Source organism: Acinonyx jubatus, chromosome D1 (genome assembly GCF_027475565.1).
Source record: "Acinonyx jubatus isolate Ajub_Pintada_27869175 chromosome D1, VMU_Ajub_asm_v1.0, whole genome shotgun sequence".
Lineage (NCBI taxonomy): Eukaryota > Metazoa > Chordata > Mammalia > Carnivora > Felidae > Acinonyx > Acinonyx jubatus.
In genome coordinates this window covers 56510089-56532526 of record NC_069390.1, presented here as the reverse complement: position 1 = coordinate 56532526, position 22438 = coordinate 56510089, and the positions used below count along the sequence as shown (strand labels likewise).

The following is a 22438-nucleotide window of genomic DNA, read 5'->3' as shown; positions in this document are numbered from 1 at the left end:
TCACAGAATACTAATCCCATTTGATTCTTACACACAGTGCTTTGAAATAGGTTTATACTACTCTCTTAAACAAATGAGCCCAGATAATAAAACAGAATCATGTAAATATGATAAGACTAAAATTTAGTACCTTATCCCAGATAGTAGGGTAGCAAATCCAGGACTAGGACCTAGTTTTTTTGATGGTTTCTTTCTATTGTGCCATGATGTCCTGACTGCTTGCTTTATCTGATGTGCCGGGACCCAGACCAAGCCCCATAACTCCTGAGGTTTTATGAGCAACTGGTGTACATAGTGGTTAAGAGTCTGGATTCAGGAATTTAACAGACCTCTGTTTGAATCCTTGGCTCTGACTTTGGGCAAGTTCCTTTACCTACATTCTGTAAAATGATGATAATGATAGTACCTACCCCACAGAGCTGTTGGAAGGATTAAGTACCATGTAAAGGTTATTTATCATTTTGCTTGGAATGTAATAAATGCTTAACAAATGTTAGCTCCAACTGTATGATTTTTATTTTGAGACCGCCTGGTGAACCTAGACTCCGCTTTTGGCTCTAAGCAGTAACTAAGATTGTGAGAGCCCAGATAATAAAAAAGAATCAGAAAAATTCTAGATCCTTTTCTCATATGACTTATGAGCATTTAATTTCACAAAGTTTAGCGTGGTATTTTACAGACTGTCTGTTCTTTAGTCAGTGCTTTAAAACTTAGTGAAATGTTTGCTTTTGAGAACAAGAATTTTGGCAGTTCTTGTTCATTTTCCTATACTCCCAATCTGGTGACCTAATGTAACTTGAGATATTATTTCTAAGGGACTCAGTTGATATTCTTCTTTAAATTTCTGAATTTAGCAATAAAATATTTTTCGATGTTGAAACTACGTCTTACCCCAAGTTAACGAAGCAAAAATTTTACCAGTTATAGTATATATAATTATGTACCGGTATAGTGTAAATACTAGTTTTATATATATAGATAACAGTTGTTGTAGTTTTTAAAAAACTACCAAGATTGAAAGAGTAAAATCAGCAGCAATAATTTTTCTGTTAGGAATTAAACATTCAGGATGTCTCAGAAGAACTGAGACAAAGCCATTTCTGAATTCCCAAGGAGAAACATACTGAATTAAAAAAGCTCATGTATTGCAGTTGGATAACCTATCCAGGCTATGTTTAATGCGGGATTGGATTGCGAATTTTATGTGCACATTCTTGAAGCAAAGGATCTGATTTTCCACTCTCAGCAACATTTGTTAAAGCAAAAAGCCATTTAGGAAACCTTGAGGTTTGAATTCAGCATCCAGTAACTCGGTCTCTGAAAACCAGCTATTTGCTCAAAGGCTGGGAATAAGGCCAACGTTTAGATTCCAAGCCAGTCTCAGATATCTGTTGATAGGTTTTTTTTTCTTTGTGTGACAGAAAAATGACGTATCTGAACACTGAATTGAATCATGTGGTGCAGTAGAGATCAAACCCCTGCCTTAAATAAACTGACACCGTAATACAAAGTGGGGTGTGAAGAGAACAAGGAGCTAGTGCTTTTGATGTGCTGGAGGACTTGGGGGAAATTTTCACCTCACTGCCTTCCTTCTTTCCTCTGATGCCTATTAAACGTTAGTCCTCAAGCACTAAATGAAGAATCTATTCAGTTATGGAAAAGATGATGGAAAGAGAGAATAGAATGGTCGTGCCGAAAGAATCCATAGAGATCTTCTAGACTAGACCAGTTCTGTCATTTTAATTTTTTTTAATGTTTATTTATGGGAGAGAGAGAGAGACAGAGCATGAGCGCAGGAGGGGCCAAAAGCGAGGGAGACACTGAATCTGAAGCAGGCTTTAGGCTCTGAGCTGTCAGCACAGAGCCCCACACGGAACTCGAACCCATAAACTGACAGATCATGACCTGAGCCGAAGTCAGATGCTTAACCGACTGAGCCACCCAGGCGCCCCCAGTTCTATCATTTTATAGAGGAGGAGACTGACAGATAGTTGGGGGCTGGGTCAGGATACCTCTCAGGTCTCCTTCCAATCCAACTGTCTATAAAATTACTGCCCCCTCAGCCTCAGTTGTCCTTGGACACTTACTCTTCAGGCTGGACTCAGGCCCAAGTCTCTGCTTGCTTTAAGTGTTTTCGTCTAGCAGTGGAATATCTTCCACTAAGTAGTTCCATATGGAGCTGAAGCAGGAAATAATGGGCAGTAAAAAAAAAAAAAAAAAAAAAAAAAAATCCCACACCCTGGAGGCCGGTTTAGTTTTTAAAACCGTAGAGTAGCCACTGTCAAAGTGCACTGTCTCGGGATCAGAGACATCCTCGGACTTGACAGAGCTCTCATTTCCTCTCTGGAAATGAGATTCTTGTTCTTAGTTTGTGCTTGAACTCTTGGCTCCCTGGAAGCACCTGGAGGTAAATCATCTTCTGTTTCAGGCTCCATTCCCAGTGGCGGGCTCCACTCCTGAGAAATCCTGAGGGCCGACTCAGCTTCAGAAGAGTGAATCCTTCCACCCTGCCACTCCTGTATTCTTTACTTTCATCCCTTTCTGCTCGCTGAAGTCTTCCACTCTGGCCAAAGGAGTCACACACTCTTGAGCACATTCCTATAAATACGTATCCTTTTCATTTTGCACACACTTTTTTCTTTTACATCCATTGTTGTTATTATATTGTTCTTGAAATTAATAATTTTAAAGACAAGAAAAAACTTAAAAAAATTTTTTTAAATGTTTATATATTTTGAGAGAGAGTGGGAGACACAGAATCTGAAGCAGACTCCAGGCTCTGAGCTGTCAGCACAGAGCCCATTGTAGGGCTTGAACTCATGTGCTGTGAGATCATGACCTGAGCCAAAGTCAGACGTTTAACCAACTAAGCCACCCAGGCGCCCCAAAATAAGAAAAAAATTTTAGAGGTTACAGCTGGAACTCTCAGGACTGCCTTATTATAATTGATAATTTAATAATGTTAATTCCAATAGTGTGTTATAAATGGAATAACCTTACTATGCCAGGAAAGGAAACAACTTTTTTTTAAAATGTTTATTTATTTTTGAGAGAGAAAGAGCGCCGCGGGGGAGGGGCAGATAGCGAGGGAGACACAGAAACTGAAGCAGGCTCCAGGTTCTGAGCTGTAAGCACAGAGCCCGACAAGGAGCTCGAACCCACAAACCTTGAGATCATGACCTGAGCCGAAGTCTGGTGTTTAACTGACTGAGCCACCCAGGCGCCCCAGGAAACAGCATCTTTTGCTTGTGTGAATACTTTGTAGGACATCTGAAGAGAGAAATTAACTAGAAAGATGATCACTTCTGGTCCCACCATTTCTGGCCTTTTTCTACACATGTCGGCAAGCCAGAGGGGCTGGAAGCATGCTGGAGGACCCCACGTTTACATCCCCCATTACAACCATCACCAGTTTCTATGTGGCCTGCTCCCTAAATAGCTTCATTGAATCTATCCCATTCGCAGCCCCCACTGTCATTATTATGGTTCAGACTCTCCTTACTCTTGCTTACAGTTTTGAATTGACCTCCTAACTGGTCTGTCTGCCTCTGGTCATTCCTATTTCTGAACGCTCTTTCTCACCCTCTCATGAATTTATATATACAAACATGTCAGTGTGTCCGACTCTCACTCAAAACTTTTTGGTGACTTGGGAGGTGCCCCTCACTTTTCCAGGCTAATCTACCCTATCCTCCAGCAGTGCTGAACAGTTTATATTCCCCTACCAGTTCTCTCTGTCCCTTCACAAAGGTTGAGCTGTCTCTGCCTGCCTCTCCTCCCTTCCTCACTATTTGCAATTTTAGTTTATTATGTCCTCTGTAAAACTATCCCTGACTTGCTCTGGCCAAATTAATTACCCCCTCTCCTTATGGCCCCCTAAGCCTTGTTCTTAAATCTGGTGTTCATCTGTAATATAATTATTTGTGTATCTACTAGTCTGTGAGTCCTTGAGACCAAGGTTATTGTCTTATTCAAAATTCTGTTCCTAGATCCTAGAAGAGTATATATTAGTCATTCTTTCACAGAACTATTTATTGAATTTAGGTATAGAGTGATGAGAAAAACAGCTATCTTCTTGTTCATGAAATTCTCGAGCATTGGACCCTGTCTTGACTTTGCATCCCCAGCATCTAGCATGGAGTCTGACATCTGGCAAGCAACCATTGTAGACTGACGTATTAAATGAATAAATATATCAAGCCTCTGTGCTCTGGTACATGTTGGTCCCTGTTGACTCAAAAAATATTCTGCCTACAATACAGAGAAGTTGAGCATGGTTTCTGCACAAGGATGCCATATGAATTCATGAAGTGTTCCATATTTTTTGAATCACTTTGTTGTGCACTTGAAACTAACGTAACACTGTGTGTCAACTATAATCAAGTTAAAAAAAAAGAACTAGGGTGTCTGAGTGGCTCAGTCAATTAAGCATCCGACTTCAGCTCAGGTCATGAACTTGTGGTTTGTGAGTTCAAGCCCCGCGTAGGGTTCTGTGCTGACAGCTTAGAGCCTGGAGGCTGTTTTGGATTCTGTCTCTCACTCTCTGCCTCTATGCTGCTCGCATTCTGTCTCTCTCAAAAATAAATAAACATTATAAATAAATAAATAAATAAATAAATAAATAAATAAATAAATAAATTCTTCCTTTCTTTGTTCTAGTTCCATGGAAACAATAGGGCAAAATCAGCTGAGAACTTCAGCGTCAAATCTGGCTTTGTCACTCACAAAAAGTGTGGCCTTGTTTCAGTTTTCTCTCCCTGTAAAATGGGCATGATAAAATCTACTCTAAGGGTCTTTGGGGGGGTTAAATGAGACAATATATTTAGAGCACTTAGCAGGATGCCTAATAGAGGTAAAGCTCAGTAAGCAGTAGCTATCAAATGTTTCATCCTTTAGGACTCAGATCAAGTGCCATTTCCTCTGGGAAGTCTTCCCTTACACCTTCTAACTCCCACCTGGGTTAGGGGCCCTGCCTACAAATTGCTGTAACATTACATAGCATTGCAAGCTTATGTCTCATAGCAGGTATCACAGTTATTGCAACTAATGGAACAACATTTTTGAGCTTCTACCAGATTCTAAGTATTGAATATAGAGTGATGAGGAAAAAAAAAAAAGATTTTCTGGTTTGTGAATTCCTTGGAACATCTACCCTGTCTTGCCTTTGTATCTTTAGCATCTAGTGTGGTGCCTGATGTTCTATAATTGACCAGTAGAGACTGACTCATTGAGTGAACAAATGAATGGATCTTCTTTTGTTGTGTTGGTAGTTTTCATATTCTTTGTGCTTATTGGTTAGACTATTACATGAGTCTCGAGGGCGTCATGTTTCATTTTTAACGACTCTAAATGTATATACACCATGCCAGCCTTCACTAGGGGCAGTGGCTATCTCAGTAAGTGAGATCATTCTATTCCTCTCTTCCAGATTCTATGACAAGGTGCTTTCTTTGCATGAGGATTCGGCAACCCCTGTGTCTAACCCTCTGCTTGCATTTACTCTCATCAAACGCCTACAGTCTGACTGGAGGAATGTGGTACATAGTCTGGAGGCCAGTGAGAACATCCGAGGTAATGAGGAGGAGGGCTGGAGGGTAAGAGAAGATTCTATCTCCTGACTCTGGAAAGGAGAGAGATTCTGGTGGAATGTGATGAAGGGTAATGAAGTGGGTAGGTATTACTCGATCTTCTCAGCTCTAGCGATTACCAAGGACTAGATCCCCTTGTTAATATGTTTATATGAATGTACACTAGAAAGCACTTTCATATCCATTATTTCATTTGATCGTCACTACAACCCTATGGAGAAGTACAGGTTATATCATTCCGTTTATGTATTTGTCTGATAATTTCTATTTTATTAAATTGACACTATAATGTGATCTATAGCAAGGTCAGTTTCCTAATTTATTCTACTTTTGTTTTGTTTTAAAATATTTCTTTATTAAGATACAAAACAGATGAACACAAGGGAAGGGAGGTAGAGATGATATAAAAACAGGGAGGGGGACAAAACATAAGAGACTCTTAAATCTAGAGAACAAACTGAGGGTTGCTGAAGGGGTGGGGAGGTGGGCTAAGTGGGCAAGGGGCATTAAGGAGGGCACTCGTTGGGATGAGCACTGGGTGTTACATATAGGGGATGAACCACTGGATTCTACTCCTGAAATCATTATTGCACTATATGTTAACTTGGATGTAAATTTTTAAAAAATTTATTTATTCATTTATTTTGAGAAAGAGCAGGGGAAGGGCAGAAAGAGAGAAGGAAAGAGAGAATCCCAAGCAAGCTCTGCTCTGTCAGCCAGAAACCGATGAGGGGCTTGATCCCATGGACTGTGAGGTCATGACCTGAGCTGAAATCAAGAGTTGGATGCTCAACTGACTGAGCCACCCAGGCACCCCTAATTTATTCTACTTTGACTTGAAGAAATTTTTTGACTTTGGGGAAGTTAAGAGGAAGAAGAGTTGTCCCCACAAAGGACAAGATTCCTGGAGACAGATAGGATGGAACAACACGTGCTTCAGTTTTTACTAGAAAGCTTTTTTTCCTCATTCAGAAGATTGTATTAAGCATCTGCTCTGTGCCAGGAGTTGTGCTTGCCACGGGGAATAAAAACACATAAAACAGAGGCACCTGGGTGGCTCAGTCGGTTAAGCGTCTGACCAGTTCAGGACATGATCTCGTGTTCGTGGATTCAAGCCCCATATCAGGCTCTGTGCTGACGGCGCAAGAGCCTGGAGCTTGCTTTGGATTCTGTGTCTCCCTCTCTCTCTGACCCTCCTCTGCTCACTCTCTCTCTCTCTCTCAAAAAAAAAAAAAAAAACAAAACAAAAACATTGAAAATAAATTTAAAAAATAAAAATATAAACACATACAACATTATCTTTGCTCATGAAATATTTGACTAGGTGATTATGCCTTGCATGTATCAAATGCTCACCACCTGTTTTTTGAAGGGTGGGGTGGATTGATGTTTTTACTGCCCTTACAGCTCTGAAAGATGGTTATGAGAAGGTGGAGCAGGACCTGCCAGCCTTTGAGGACCTTGAGGGAGCAGCGAGGGCCCTGATGCGGCTACAGGATGTGTACATGCTCAACGTGAAGGGCCTTGCCCGGGGTGTCTTTCAGAGAGTCACTGGCTCCGCCGTTACTGACCTGTACAGTCCCAGACGGCTCTTCTCCCTGACAGCAGATGACTGCTTCCAAGTTGGCAAGGTAACAATATTCAGAGAGAGAGCGAATTGTTCAGCTCTAATTTCTCGAGGATGAAATAACTATATCCTGATTGCTTTTACATACTGTCAGTCCTTCCAGCAAACTTGGAAACTTGGTATTATTCCCCACTTTCAGATGAAGAAGCCGAGGATCAGACAGGGAAATAATTTGCCCAAGGTTACACAATTTTAAGTAGCAGAAGGAAATTTTGAACCCAGGTCTTTTAACTCCAAATCCCATGTCCTTTCCATGATAGCTAAGGTGATCACATATGCCGGCCCCTTTTGAGAGTGAAGGGGGGTGTTATTAGTTATGCCAGGATGACAGACAAACTGGGACTGAGCTGGGAAAAATGGTCTTGTGGTCATCCTAACAGTAGCACCCTGCCAGCAGATGAACAGCTGGGTGGAGAGGAGAAGCAGGGTCCAAGGGTGGGGAAAGGGATAAGAGGTGGAGATGTGAAGGTAAGATCATGGAAACCAGGCTCCTGAGACTTTCTGGAATCCCTTGCAACATTTCCTAAGCATTTAGAAGTACTAAATTCAAGCAGTGTCAAAAAGCGGAGGCCATTTATTTTAACATTCCTTGAGGAAATAAACTCCAGGAACCTTCCGTAGGAGATATTTAGCCGATCTTTGATCATAACTTATAAGCACACTTGAGGTCACTTTACAATATACTCTTTGTTAGCCTTTGCCTTAATAAGTAATGGAGTAAATCCTTTTTAATTTTGGAGACGTGTATTGCAGGAAAGTGAATTTTCCCGGCAGACATGAGAGTGGGCCTCAGGTGCCCTGATTTCAAGTTTTGTGGGTCAGTCTTCCAAATTAATGTAGGGTGTGTTGCCTCAGCCTCTCTATGTACCATTTTTCCTTTTCTAATATTGTGATGGAATCAGAGCTCAACCATCAGGTTCATGGCTAATTTAAATTTAAGCCAGTTAAAATAGTTCTGTGTATGGAACCAATGTACGCTTCATTTGTGAAGCCTTCATGAGACTAAAACCATATGTTGAAAATTCAGTAAGTCACTTCCTGAAAGCTTTATTGGAAGTCTTAATTTCCGTATTTATTCACTTATTTTAAAAGATAAAACATTTCTAATATAAGAAAGGTATATAAAATAACAAGCAATTATATCTATAACCGGAGATGAAATATGTTTAAATTTTGCAATTTTTGTTTCAGATTTTTAAAAAGGAATTTACATAAAACTTAAGGCATTTAAGTTAATATTAAAAATGAATTTAGCGGCACCTGGGTGGTGCAGTCAGTTAAGTGTCCGACTCTTTATCTCAGCTCAGGTCATGACCTCAGAGCTCGTGGATTTAAGCCCTGCATTGGGCTCTGCACTGATGGCATAGAGCCTGCTTGGGATTCTGCCTCTCCTTCTCTGTGCCCCTCCCCCACTTGTGGTCTTGTGGTCTCTCTCTCTCTCTCTCTCTCTTCCCTGCCCCCCCCCCCCAATGAATAAATAAACATAAAAAATTTTTTAAAAAAAGCATCTGTCCGACTCTTGGTTTCAGCTCAGGTCATGATCTCATGGCTTTTTGGGTTCAAGTTCCATATCAGGCTCTACACTGGCAGTGCAGAGCCTGCTTGGGATTCTCTCTCTCTCCCTCTCTCTCTACCCCTCCCCCACTTGCACTGTCTCTGTCTCTCTCAAAATAAATAAATAAACTTAAAAAAGAAAAGATTTTAAGGGCATCTGGGTGGCTCAGCTGGTTGGGCATCTGACTCTTGATTTCGGCTCAGCTCAAGATCCCGGGGTTGTGGGATTGAGCCCCATGGCTGGATCCATGCTGAGCATGTAGCCTGCTTAGGATTCTCTCTCTCCCTCTGCCCCTCTCCCACTCATACTCTCTCTCTCTCTCTCTAAAATGAAAAATTTTTTTTAAAAGTTTTTTAATGAATTTAAATATAGCTCCATAAAGTCCCCCTCCTGTTTCTTCTCACCATTCCCAGCCCCTCCCTTCTGCTCTACCTACCCTTGCCCAGGTGCCCGGTAACCATTGTCCTGAGGCGTGCAATAAGTACTATCCTGAGTCCAGCTTCTTTCACTCAGCACACTGTATCTGTGAAATTTATCCACCTTGTTGTATTTATTAGTAGGTAATTCCTTTTTTATTGTTGAGTAGTATTCCAGTGTATGAATATATTATCACTAGGAGACTGTTTATTATCCAGTCTCCTAGTGATAGATACTTGGATTGTTTCCAGCCTGGGCTACTGTGAATAAAGCTACTATTAACATTCTTATGTAAGTCTTTCTGTTTTTATTTCTCTTGAATAAACACCTGGGAGTAGTATTGGTGGGTCAAGGAATAAGCTTCAGCAATTATTAACATGTGGCCAAATTTGTTTCATCTACACATCTCCAATTTCCTCCTCCATGGATTATTTTAAAGCAGATTGGCCTTTCCATTTTCTGAAATCCTTAGTTGTCTAATTGTAATACCCTGCTATTTTGTCTGTTGACTCTTGCTAATGATTATTTCCTGATATGGTTTAGTATGTTTAATTGTGAGCTTACTTTTAGCAGGACTTTTTTTCTCCTAAAAGAATCTCTGTGTTTGTAGTTGTAGGAATATCACTCCAGAATGTTCTGGTTTTCTTCTTCCAGGTACTCTAATGGTATCACTGGCCTTAGGTACTATTTTTGGTTTTTTGTTTTTGTTTTTGGAGTACATTATATCTGCATGAATTATTTATTTCATAACTGGAAGTTTGTGCCTTTTGACTTCCTTCACCCATTTCAGTTACTCCCTACTTCCTGCCTGGGGCAACCAATCTGTTCTCTGTATCTATAGATTCAGGTTTTTGTTGTTGTTTGTTTTTTGTTTTAGATTCCACATATATGTGAGATCATATGGTACTAGTCTTTCTTTGAGTTTTTAAAAGTTTGTTTATTTATTTGAGAGAGAGCATGTGTAAGCAGGGGAGGGGCAGAGAGAGAGAATTCCGAGAGAGAGAGAGAGAGAGAGAGAGAGAGAGAAGAGAAAGAATTCCAAGCAGGCTCCATGCGCTCAGCTTGGACTCCAAAGTGGGGCTTGAACTCATGTACTGTGAGATCATGACCTGAGCTGAAACTAAGTCGCTTAACTGACTTAACCAACTGAACTACCCAGGCACCCCTTTGTCTGATTTATTTCATGTAGCATAATGCCCTCAAGGTTCATCCATGTTGTTGCAAATGGCAAAGTCTCCTTTTTTATGGCTGAATAATATTCCATTGCGCACACACACACACACACACACACACACCCCACATTTTCTTTATTTGTCCGTTAATGGACACATAGGTTGTTTCCCTATCTTGGCTATAATAAATAATGCTGGCAATGAACATATGGGGTGCATATACCTATTCAAGTTAGTGTTTTCATTTTATTCAGATAAATACCAGAAGTGGAATTGATAAGTCATAGGGTAGTTCTATTTTTGATTTTTTGAGGAGCCTCCATATTGTTTTCCACGCTGGCTGTACCAGTTCGCATTCCCACCAGCAGTGCACAAGGTTCTTTTTCTCCACATCCTCGCCAGCACTATTTCTTGTCCTTTTCATAATAGCCATTCTAACAGGCAAGAAGTGATATCTCATTGTGGTTTCGATTTGCACTCACCTTAGATCCATTATTGTATTGATTTATTCACATGAGCATAGGCTCAAGATTGTGAATATTCTAAAGACACACTTTGTTTCCCCTAAACAATACCCAGACAGAAACAAACCAACTTTTTTTTTTACTGTTTATTTTTGAGAAAGAGAGAGCATGAGTGGGAGAGGAGCAGAGAGAGAGAGGGAGACAGAGAATCCAAAGCAGACTTCGTGCTGTCAGCACAAAGCCTGACTCCGGGCTGAAACCCAGAAACCGTGAGATCGTGATCTGAGCTGAAGTCAGTCACTCAACCCACTGAGCCACCAAGGTGCCCCATAAACCAACTTTCTTGACTCTTTGTGACAGTGGGCAGATTTTTTCAGGTCTATCCTTTCCTTTAAGGTATGGTTCTTCATGGATTTCGCTTTTATGAGTGTGTCTTCATTCCAACCTAGGTTTGAGGACGTGTCTGGAGGGCTCATATTCTGTCCTCATGTGGGTGTTTTAATTAAAGGTTGCTAAGAACGAGGACTACCACTCACCCCCATTCTAAACAGCTTTAGCATCTGCTCTTAAGCTTGTTGCTTGGGTTCTTAGCTCCTTTTTTGTTTCCTGTACCTGGACATTTTCCATTCTTTCTTGAAAATGTAAAATATTTGTTACATTTTATCCAAAAGTTTCAAGTAGTTTTGGTTAGAGGGATTCTAGTTAGCTCAATCTACCGTATTTTAGGGACTAGGGAAAACTTAAATAAACTGTTAACTTAGCAGAAAAAGTTGAGTCATTTTGATTGTTATTCTTTTTTTTTTTTTAAGATTTTATGTTTATTCATTTTTGAAAGACAGAGAGAGACAGAGCACAAGCAGGGGTGGGGTGGAGAGAGAGGGGGACACAGAATCCAAAGCAGGCTCCAGGCTGTCAGCACAGAGCCTGACACAGGACTCGAACTCACAAACCGTGAGGTCATGACCTGAGCCAAAGTCAGATGCTCAACCGACTGAGCCACCCAGGGGGCCCTGATTGTTATTCTTCAACTCAACTTTTTACAAACAGGAAACCTGAGGATCAGAGAAATAACACAACAGATTAATGGCAGACCTAGAACAGCCACTGATTTATTGTTTAGACTGCAGAGTTTTAGTACCTCTAGGCTCTGCCCTGTCTTTCTGCCAGTCTGGAAGTTATACCAGAATTAGATTATTTTGTAAAAGTGCTTCCAACTCTGTTACTTTATAATTCCATGCTGTCTCCAACATCAGCTTCCAGGAAATTCCACCTGCAGTGCTGGTATTATAGTTAACTGTAAGCTATTAGGATACAGAAACTAGGTTTAATACATATTGCCACATTCCCACCTTCCAACATTTAACATAGAAAAAAATGCATTGAGCTCTTAGAGCATTCCCATGTGGGTCTAATACATTGTGTTGCAATTACTGTTCACTCTCGTGCCCCTCATTTGACTGTAAGCTCTAAGGCTAGGGATCACCAGATACATTGTAAATACTGGGTAAATACTGAATGAATGAATAAATAAATAAATGAAGGAATTCAACCCATTTCTCACATTGTTACTGGTTGTGTCTTCTTAAAAACATGACACTCACAACTCTTACTAGCTTAGCCCATGCTGCCTTTTGAAGTTCATTTCTTGCTTCTCTTCACCTTAGGTATAACCACAGCGTCCTACTTGAACACAAGCTTGCTTTGAGTGTCTGTTTCTGCCATTCCCTCATCTTAAAATGTTCTTCTTCTCAATTTCTGCTCCTTGAAATCCTTTTCTTTCTTTGGGGAAGGCCTTCCAGATGCCAGTTCTTCTATGAAGCTTTCTGAGATTCTCAAGTCTCTTCCTTCTCTGCCTCTGTGACATATTATGCATATTTCCTTTGAGAATTCATGTCATTCTTTCCAGTATTACAATTTATTGAATTTCTGTATCTCCCTTCTCCCCAGATTATGAATTCTTAAATGCACTCCTTCAATGTGTCTTCTCTACATCTAGAACAATGCATTGGATATAATGGATGCTAAATAAATAGAATTTAAATGAATTTGAGATGAAAACTTGCCTCCTGGTGTTCCATAGGCTCTCTCTCACTCTTTGTCATTTCCTCTCCTCTACCCGTGGATTAAGGTTTATTGATGGTACTTATGTTACCTACAGGTGGCCTATGACATGGGGGATTACTACCATGCCATTCCATGGCTGGAGGAGGCTGTCAGTCTCTTCCGAGGATCTTATGGAGAATGGAAAACAGAGGATGAGGCAAGTTTAGAGGATGCCTTGGATCACTTGGCCTTTGCCTATTTTCAGGTAGGGGAGTAAGTGAGGCTCACCACTTTTATCACAATAAATATAGTGCTTTATATCTGCTTTACAATTTTCTCTGCATTTTCATGTCTCTCAATTTATTTCATCTTCCCAACAGGACCAAATGTGAGTCAAGCAGGGCAGTTGTTTTATTATTTCCATATTTCACATGTGAGTAAACTAAATCTCCAAAAAATTCCTAACTTGTCACAAAGTTCATAGAGCTGGGATTAGCACCCAAGTCTGTCTGACTCTTTGTCTGGTGCTCTTTCCAGTGCATTGACCACTTTAAAATCCTCTTCCATGTAGGAGGCAGGCTCCCATCTGTAGCACAGCAGCTGCATTGACAAATGTCTAACGGGTTCGTAGTCAATGTAGATCACTCTTTTGCACTGTCAGCAACTCATATCTCTTCACAGATGTTCTGCCATGATATTGCCAGTACCCAAGGAAGAAGTTTGATTATTACTGTAGGGGCCCAGGGCAGGCTGTCCCAAGATGGGCCACTTTGGCATAACGATTATTTTGAGTTAAAAGTAATCAAAACCAAGCAGATGAAGGAAAAGCTCTCTTTGCCTCCCTGCACATGCCTAAATTTACATTGGAAAGGAGAGCCTGTAACAGGAAGAGAGCTATAAACAGGGACTCCCCTTTACCTTGTTTTTCCAAACAGCTCCTTTTACCTTCTTGCTAATGGTCTTTCTCCCCTTTGTGTCCTCTGACCCTACCCCTCTCCTTAACTCATGTAAGCTTCCTGTTGCCTCAGTGTCTTTGGAATTCTGTGTCTATGTGGATTCTCCATATGTATGCCTATTAAATTTGATTTTCTCCTGTTAACCAGTCTCATGTCGATTTGATTCTCTGTCCAGCTAGAAGGACCATAGGGCAGAGGAAGATCTTCCTTCCCAAGATTATCCTCTGCCATCTGCAGTGGAGTCCCTCTGTAACTATGACTAGTGGCTGGCTACAGAGCTGGGGTCGTTGGTCCGCAGTGCCAGCTCAGTGCCTCCTCCAGGGGTTGCTTTTCCTTGGCACTTGATCTGTGAGCTGTTGTAGATCCTCCCGCGGAAGCTTATTTCCCTAAATATGGGATCTGCCATCCTTTTATATAGTTAATCCCATTTCCCATCAGAATTGTATAGTCTTCAAGAATAGACTGGAAATATCATTTACAGAGCCAATTCCTGAGAATTTCCAAAGCTAATAAACCATTTCAGCTCCCTACATTCCTTTCTTTTTCCCCCTTTTCCTAAGAAAAAGGAGGAGGACGTGGGTGGTCCAAACAAACCCACATGTTGCTGCCAAAACACGGATTTATTCTCCGTGTAGCAAATGGACCTGCTCCTCTCATGGAAGTTCCTGGTAAGTGGATCTTTGTTGTAAAACTTTCCAGGATGCTCTTCCTAACTCTCCTACTCAATTTGCTACATATTAAAGCTGAAATAGAATCACTATGGTGCAACAAAGGGCAAGAAAAGATTGAATTTTAATAGAGGAAGAAAATGGAGGATTGACATAGAGACTAGGAGAAGACAAACTAAAGCAGCTTACCCTGAGAGACAGAGCTTTAAATGTAGTGCCTGAGTATTAGTTTTGGCTTTTTTCCCCTGTGCTGACTTGGATTTGTCCTCTGCTCACTGGTAGACTCTCCCTTTCCACAATCGCGCTTTGTCTGGTAAATTTTATTCATCTCACAAGGCATAGCTCAGATGTCACCTATTTTGTGAAGTCTTTCTTAATTCTCCTCAGACTCCTCAGACTTTCCTTCTTTGTGTTCTTACAGCATATTCTCTCACACCTCAATAGTAGAACACATAGGGCATTGTCTCATAGACAATTTATGGTCGCCTCGTTAGCCCTTGTAAATCTGGGATAGATGCCCCTCCATGGGGCACTATATAATACTACATATTATATAATAGTTGTTCATGATATAGTTTAGTAAAAAATTATTTCAGTAATTGTTAATAATGATTAAACCACAGGTTCTGAAGTCATACTGACCTGGGTTCAAATTCTGTGAAAATTTGGGCAACTTACTTAACTTACTTAACTCCCCGGACCTAAATTTTATTTTCTTTAAGAGGGGAATAATAAATGATGCTGTTAGGAAGTGGGCTGTGGGGGATGGGATAATTCTTCTCTAATCTTCTGAGTTCATGGCTGGGACCTCCCTGTCATAAAAGACAGAGTAATCAGAGGGAAAATAACAGCAGTTTATTTCACGTATACCTTCTGTATACATGGGAGATGGGGTTGGGGAATGAGGAACTCTTTGAGGTGTTTGAAGCTGGCACCTTAAATACCATCTCCAGCTAAAGACAATAGGAAGAAAGGTGTAGGAGGAGACCAATTTTGGGAGGTTACCAGGAAAAGCAAACAAGGGTAAGGTTGTTATGCAGATTTAAGTGACTCTTCTCCTTGATAAGATTCTCATGTGATTCTGAGTTAAACTTCTTTTCCAGGTACACAGAGGGAGACACTCTTACAAACGGAGGTTTCCTTTATAAATGTAAATTTCTCTTACAAAACGGGTAATTTATCTGGTCTTCAGAACTTCTCCTGTGTCTGCCATTTCTCAAAATACTTATTAGCTCAAAATAATCCTTATGCCAAAGAGGCATATTCTGGGGTGGCCTATTCTGCTCCCCTCCAATGCTCACCTCAAAGAGTTGCCATGAGGATTAAATGAGCTAATACTTGTATATCCCTTAACACAGCTCATGATACACATTCATTCAACAAGTGTAAACTATTCTTATATTATACACTACAAGTATATGTTTTCCTCTTTCATTTAACATTACTTAGTGAACACATTTCCAAAGAAATTTAACTGGGACACCAAAAGTAACTTTGTTCTTGATAAAATATAATTTTCTCATGAAAGAGCCTTTGAGTTTTAAAAATATGTAAAATTGTGTTTTAGTTTGAAAAGCTATAATCCTGAGTTAATAATCTGACATTATACGGTATCAGTCTATTACTTAACTATCCCTGTGTTAAGTATGGAACAGAATAACTAATGGTATTAAATAAGTACAAACAATCTAGACGTCCGAGTACTCTGTGATGTAGCTTCTAGATGGAATAAAATGCAGCTATTAAAAATGCTGTTTCTCTTGTACAACCACGTTCATAGCAGTATTATTCACAGCAGCCAAGAAGTGGAAGCAACGCAAGTGTCCATTGAGGGATGAATGGAGAAACAGAATGTGGTATATCCATACAATGGAATATTATTCAGCCTTAAAAAAGAAGGACATTCTGCTACGTGCAACAACATAGATGAATCTTGAGGACATTATGCTAAAAGAAATAAGCCAATCACGAAAACACAAATACTGTATGATTGCTCTTATACGTGGTATCTAGAATAGTCAAATTTATAGAGACAGAAAATAGAATGGTGGTTGCCAGGGATTGAAGGAAGGAGGCAATTGAGAGTTGGGTACAGAGTTTCAGATTTGCAAAATGAAAAAATTTTGGAGATTGGTTGCACAACAATGTGAATTTATTTAACATTACTGAAATGTACACTTAGAAATGGTTAAGATGATAAATTTATGTTGTGTGTTTTTTACCATATGCAGTCTCTGAAGACTATGAAGTGATATAAATAGTACCCGTGATGGCAATGTAGAGTGAAACAATCAGGATATGAAAATGTGTAACAAATATGACTGTAACTATGTAAACACTATGTGTCATCTACGTGCCTGGGTTTCAGCAGAGCATTTTTTCCCCTCTCTCTCATGTTTCATATTGCTTTCATATTGCTTCATATTGCTTTTATCATTAAACATGAATTTTTTTTAACATGCAAAATTGAAATGATCAGAAGGAATACAAATCTCTCAGTTCATCATCATTCCTTGGGGCCTAGGGAAGTTTCACAGCCCACCTACACTGGGTTCTGTTCCCCAGGTTTGTCTGGAAAGCCCTTGTGAACTTCTGACCACATGCAGCCCCAGATCCAATGGTGGCCAGAAGAGGTCATTACTACTCAGTGGGAATGTTTCAGGTTCAGTTCTTCTGTTGCCTCCTTCTCACTACCTTCGTAGAGTCTAGGAAGGACTGAGCCTAGAGAACAAATTATATTTTTACTAGGGTTTTTAGAGTTTCTTATTAAGTTTAGTAGTGAAATAAACCAAAATAACAACAGCCCACAGTTGTGTGGTTTTGCATGCTCTAAGATTTGAGGGCACTTTAAGAAAGTTTATTTTCATTTATTTTTCTACCTTCCCTGGTAAGGGTGGTAATGAGTCATTTGTAAATGAGGAAACTGAGGAGACCTGAGTTGCATTAGGGCTGCAAATCCTGAATTAGGACCAAGAACTTCTACATTTCTAGTCTGCTGCTCATTTCAATGAGTCTTATTGTCTACTTGTGGTAAGAGTATTTTATAGTTTTTTTCTAAAAATCCATTTAATGATTTGGTCAAAGGAAATATCCCCAGTGTAGTTAACTCTTCCTTTTCTTTCTTTCTTTTTGTTTTATAGGCCGGCAATGTTTCGTGTGCCCTCAGCCTCTCCCGAGAGTTTCTTCTCTATAGTACGTAATGATAGAAGATAAGCCACAGCTCTGATTTACTGGGAAATCCCTTCTGCTTCTGGCCTTTAATCCCTGCAAGGAAAAGACAGTTGTGTGTCTTTATTTTTCTAATTTCATGATCCAGGCCACATTTCTGATTTTGGATTGAATCTCACCTATCTATTGATCAGTGCATCAGGGGAAAGTTTTTTGGTTTGTAGGAAAATGCTAAGAAGGTATCAACCTGTCCCTTTCCTCCACCGGCTATACCTTAGTGTGACTTCAGTGGGGAACAAGTCCAGGACTGGGAGCGAATGAAATCAATGAGAGCGCTGTGTGCAGGAGAGTGAGTGACTCCTCGTGGGATAACTCATTTTGGCTGTTTCCACAGCGATGTCAGTTCTTCCTTAACACCAGAGTTCACTTGGCTATCAAGCATCCTGACCAGCTAGTGAAGGGCTCAGCTTCAACCCTGCTCATGTAGCAAGTCATCAGACTTAAACAGCTTAGCTCTCTACTTGGATATTTTTGCTTAAAATTTTGGGGGAAGTTGGGGGAAGTATCTATCCCAATAAGATATTGAGATACTAAAGTAACTAAATAATCACTATTATATTTTAATATTTATAAACTATCTCACATAGGATTCTGTAATTGTATGTATTTATCGATTTTTAATGAATCCATTTAGTAACATTATTCCATACCGATAATTGGGCAAACAGTGGGATAAGGAAGTAGCCACATGGTCTGGAAACATGTGAGTAATTACAACAGCCAAAGTGATAACCCAACTCTTCTTTATTTCTTTGTGCTTGATCTATTTTTTTTTTTAATGTTTATTTTTTGAGATAGATACAGAGTGCAAGCAGGGGATGGGTAGAGAGAGAGGGAAACACAGAATCTGAAGCAGGCTCCAGGCTCCGAGCTGTCAGCACAGAGCCCAACGCGGGGCTCAAACTTACAGACCTGAGCTGAAGTCGGAGGCTTAACTGGCCGAGCCACCCAGGCGCCCCTGTGATTGATCTATTAAAATTCCTGTCTGGGGGCACCTGGGTGGCTCAGTGGGTTGAGCCTCTGACTTCAGCTCAGGTCATGATCTTGCAGTTGGTGAGTTCGAGCCCCCCGTCGGGCTCTGTGTTGACATCTCAGAACCTGAAGCCTGCTTCAGATTCTGTCTCCTTCTCTCTCTATCCCTACCCTGCGTGCGCACACACACACACACACACTCTCTCTCTCTCTCTCTCTCTCAAAAATGAATAAGCATAAAAAAAAAAAGAATCCCTGTCTGTCCCAGAGAACCAAAACCATGTGCAGTTATAGGTGGATAAGCAGGACACAACAAATTGAGATTACTGGCTCCATTTCTGGCTTTGTAGTATTTTCACTGGGGTTTTGGGCTCATCATTTCCCTTCTTCCAAACTTCCATTTCCCTTTTTGTTAAAAAAAAAAAAAAAAAAAAAAAAGGACGGTAACTTCTGTCCCCTCTCTGCCAGAGTGGTGGTGGTGATAGTTAGAAGCACATTGAGCTCCTCGGAGAAAGATGCTTTGGGAGCATTAGAACAATTCAGCACATCCTTCTGAGAGGCATTGAAAATCATGCACAGAGGCTAGCAGGTCATGGGTGGCTGCCAACCCATGGGGCATCTTACAGCCAAAGTGGGCACCAACAGGTGGGCACAAATAAGACATAAGACCCCTGTGGGAGCCCAGGCTAGAGCCAAAGTCTAGAACCCCTTTGTCTTATATTGCACTGTTCTGTGTCTAGGCCAGTTAGGAATTTTGAAGGATCGAGTAGATTTGGCAATGAATTGGCTTTCACTGCTCCAGGGAAGAATAGGTTGGGCCTCTCTGCTATAGGCTTTGGCTGTCTGGACTTCTCTTTCATGGCATTTATGGGTTTCGTTGTAAGTAGTTATTTAACCTATCTTTTCTCCATTAGGCTCTAAACTCTGAGAAGTTAGCCTCTAGCACAGTATCCAGTACACGGTAGATGTACACTGAAGATTTTTTGAGTGGGTGAATGAATCAGTGAATGAGTGAAGCTTCTTCCCTATACAGAAAACTTACCATCACGCTATCCGAGAGCAGCCATCCTTAGGATCCCTTGGTCTAACAGTGTTAAGTACCACTTCCCTTCCCAAAGTCCTTTGCACCCGCAGATCTACCAGGCCTAACTCAATCTTCTTTAATACCAGGTACTCTTCTGGAGGTGAGGGCCTTACATCCTCCTGTGCCTGGACACAGGAGTTATTCAGGGTGTCCAGTCATTGGTCATGTGCAACAGGGAAGCTGTAGGAAACCTTGGAAGCACTCCCTGAGACTGCTGTTTGGTAATCTGTGTTATTCCCTGCTCTGATTTCTTCCAGGCCCAGATAATAAGAGGATGTCCAGGAACGTGTTGAAATATGAAAAGCTCTTGGCAGAGAGCCCCACCCGGGTGGTAGCTGAGGCTGTCATCCAGAGGCCCAATGTGCCCCACCTGCAGACCAGAGACACCTACGAGGGGTTATGTCAGACCCTGGGATCCCAGGTGGGATTCCTCAGGGAAAGAAAAAGGGGGAACAGGCTTAGCTCGAGAGAGAGAAGGTAGAATTGGAACGATGTGAGGGGAAAAGGCTGATGCATTAAAAATTAAAGCTCATTTGGACAGCCTCAGAGTGACCACATTCTGAATCTCCTGCATGCCAGGTTTTTTATGCCGTAGTTCCCCTATATTGGCTTCTGGTCCTAGACCCTTCATCTCTTATGCTGATTCTAGGCTTTCCTTCTAGCCTACTCACTACCAGATCCCTAGCCTCTACTGCTCCTATGAGACAAATTCCAGCCCCTACTTGCTGCTCCAGCCCATCCGGAAGGAAGTCATCCACCTGGAGCCCTATGTTGTTCTCTACCATGACTTTGTCAATGACTTGGAGGCTCAGAAAATTAGAGGACTTGCAGAACCGTGGGTGAGTGTCCCCAAAGCCTGCCAAGGACTTCTCTTTGTGTCATCACATGCCTGGAGTTCAGGAATGTGAGAACAGGCAGCCTGAACAACTGCACACTTTATCAGGCCAGGAATTCAAAATGCCAACTATTCCATAAAACGAATCAATGGTGAAAAAAAATCACAGTAGTTGTTGCTTCTGGAGGGAGGGGATTGGCTGCGAAAGGGGACAAGGGCATTTTCTGGGGTGTTGAAATGTGCTCTTGATATCTTGTTAGGGATGTGGAGTATGCAACTGTGTGCGTTTGTTAAAATCCAGCAAATGGTATGCTTGAGATCTGTGCATATCATTATATGTAAATTTTACCTAAAAAATTCAAAAGTAAGTATCCTTCCTCCCCAATGTCAATCATTCCACATAATGGGTAGAAATTTTTTTTTTTATTAAAAAAAAAATTTTTTTTTTAATAAAAAAAAAAAAATTTTTTTTTAACGTTTATTTTTGAGACAGAGAGAGACAGAGCATGAACAGGGGAGGGGCAGAGAGAGAGGGAGACACAGAATCCGAAACAGGCTCCAGACTCTGAGCTGTCAGCACAGAGCCTGACGCGGGGCTCGAACTCACAGACCGTGAGATCATGACCTGAGCCGAAGTCGGATGCTTAACCGACTGAGCCACCCAGGCACCCCGAAATTTCTTTTTTAAAAAGGGCGAGGGGACGCCTGGCTGCTTCAGTTGGAAGAGCATGCAACTCTTGATCTCGGGGTCATGAGTTCAAGCCCCAAGTTGGGTGTAGAGAATACTTAAATATATAAAAAACTTTAAAGAAAAGGGTGAAATGATGGGCAAGGAATGATATCATAGTGCAGATTTACAGAATTACAGAGTGGAAAGATTATCTAGTTTAACTAGATCATTTTATTAAAGAGGAAACTGAGGCCCAGAGAGGGGAAGACACTTGATGAAGGTCACATATGTAGCTAGAGCCAGACTTGGAATTTAGGGGTACGTCGACGGCTGCTCTGTTATTCTGCCTTCCTATCTCAGCTAACTCAGGCTAAATTATGTTCAGTAACAAACAGCCCCCAGATCTCAGACACAACAAGACTAAAGGTTTGTTTCTTACATTACGCGTCTGCCTTGGGCTGACTGCAGGCGTGGCACAGAACTGTCTTCACTTTGAGACCCAGCCTGACAGAGCAGCCTATGTTTGGGACATTTCCAGTCTCAGAGGAGACAAAAAAGACAAGATGGCAAACTCCTAGCTGGCTCCTCCAGCTTCTGCTTCGAAGGGCCAGACATTAATTCTGTCCCTGTTTCACTGGTCAAGGCAAAGCATGAGGCCACAATGGGTTTAATCATCCCCTAGGAAGTATGGCAAATATTGAGAGAAATACCGCAGTCTATCTCATTTTTATAAGCACGTTGCCTCTTTATAAATGGCACATTAAGGCTGTCTCTGAATAACTTATGTCATCGTGCCCTTGATGGCATGCTGTTCATCCAGGCAGTTATTTGGCTGTTCACCAACAATACAGAGCCTGCTGTGTGCCACACATTGTCCTGGGTGCTGGACATGTGCAGAGATTAAGTATTGGCTCTTTCCCTTTGGGAGCTCACAGCTTAATGGGGAAAACAGATATTTACACTCTCCTGTGATAGGTGCTGTCATAGAGGTGTATGCAAGGAGCTGTGCTATGGCGGCATGGCAAAGTGAACCTTCCTCTGAGGGAAAAGCGGATGGGAGGGGAGGGAGAAATGGAGACGGCTTCTCTGTGAATGTGAAATTCATCCGAGTAACAAGATGGCAAAGGGTATGGCAGGAAGACAAAACAGTACGCAAGGA

At 41.1% G+C, this 22438-nt stretch overlaps 1 protein-coding gene and 1 non-coding gene across 4 annotated transcripts in view; both read left to right on the top strand.

The window, feature by feature from the left end:
- P4HA3 (prolyl 4-hydroxylase subunit alpha 3) overlaps window positions 1–22438 on the top strand; it is a 41540-nt gene that overhangs the window by 3853 nt on the left and 15249 nt on the right. For 2 of the 3 annotated variants that reach the window (XM_027039809.2, XM_027039807.2), the window contains exons 2-7: window positions 5429–5571; window positions 6996–7219; window positions 12982–13131; window positions 17631–17682; window positions 20032–20195; window positions 20437–20613. In XM_027039809.2, the coding sequence (XP_026895610.1) occupies window positions 5429–5571; window positions 6996–7219; window positions 12982–13131; window positions 17631–17682; window positions 20032–20195; window positions 20437–20613 (910 nt within the window). The remainder of the gene's footprint in view (window positions 1–5428; window positions 5572–6995; window positions 7220–12981; window positions 13132–17630; window positions 17683–20031; window positions 20196–20436; window positions 20614–22438) is intronic. The other variant, XM_027039810.2, reaches the window with a different exon arrangement.
- Window positions 4222–4325, top strand: LOC113593823 (U6 spliceosomal RNA). Its single transcript, XR_003414187.1, has one exon. It is a non-coding gene; the product is annotated as a U6 spliceosomal RNA (small nuclear RNA).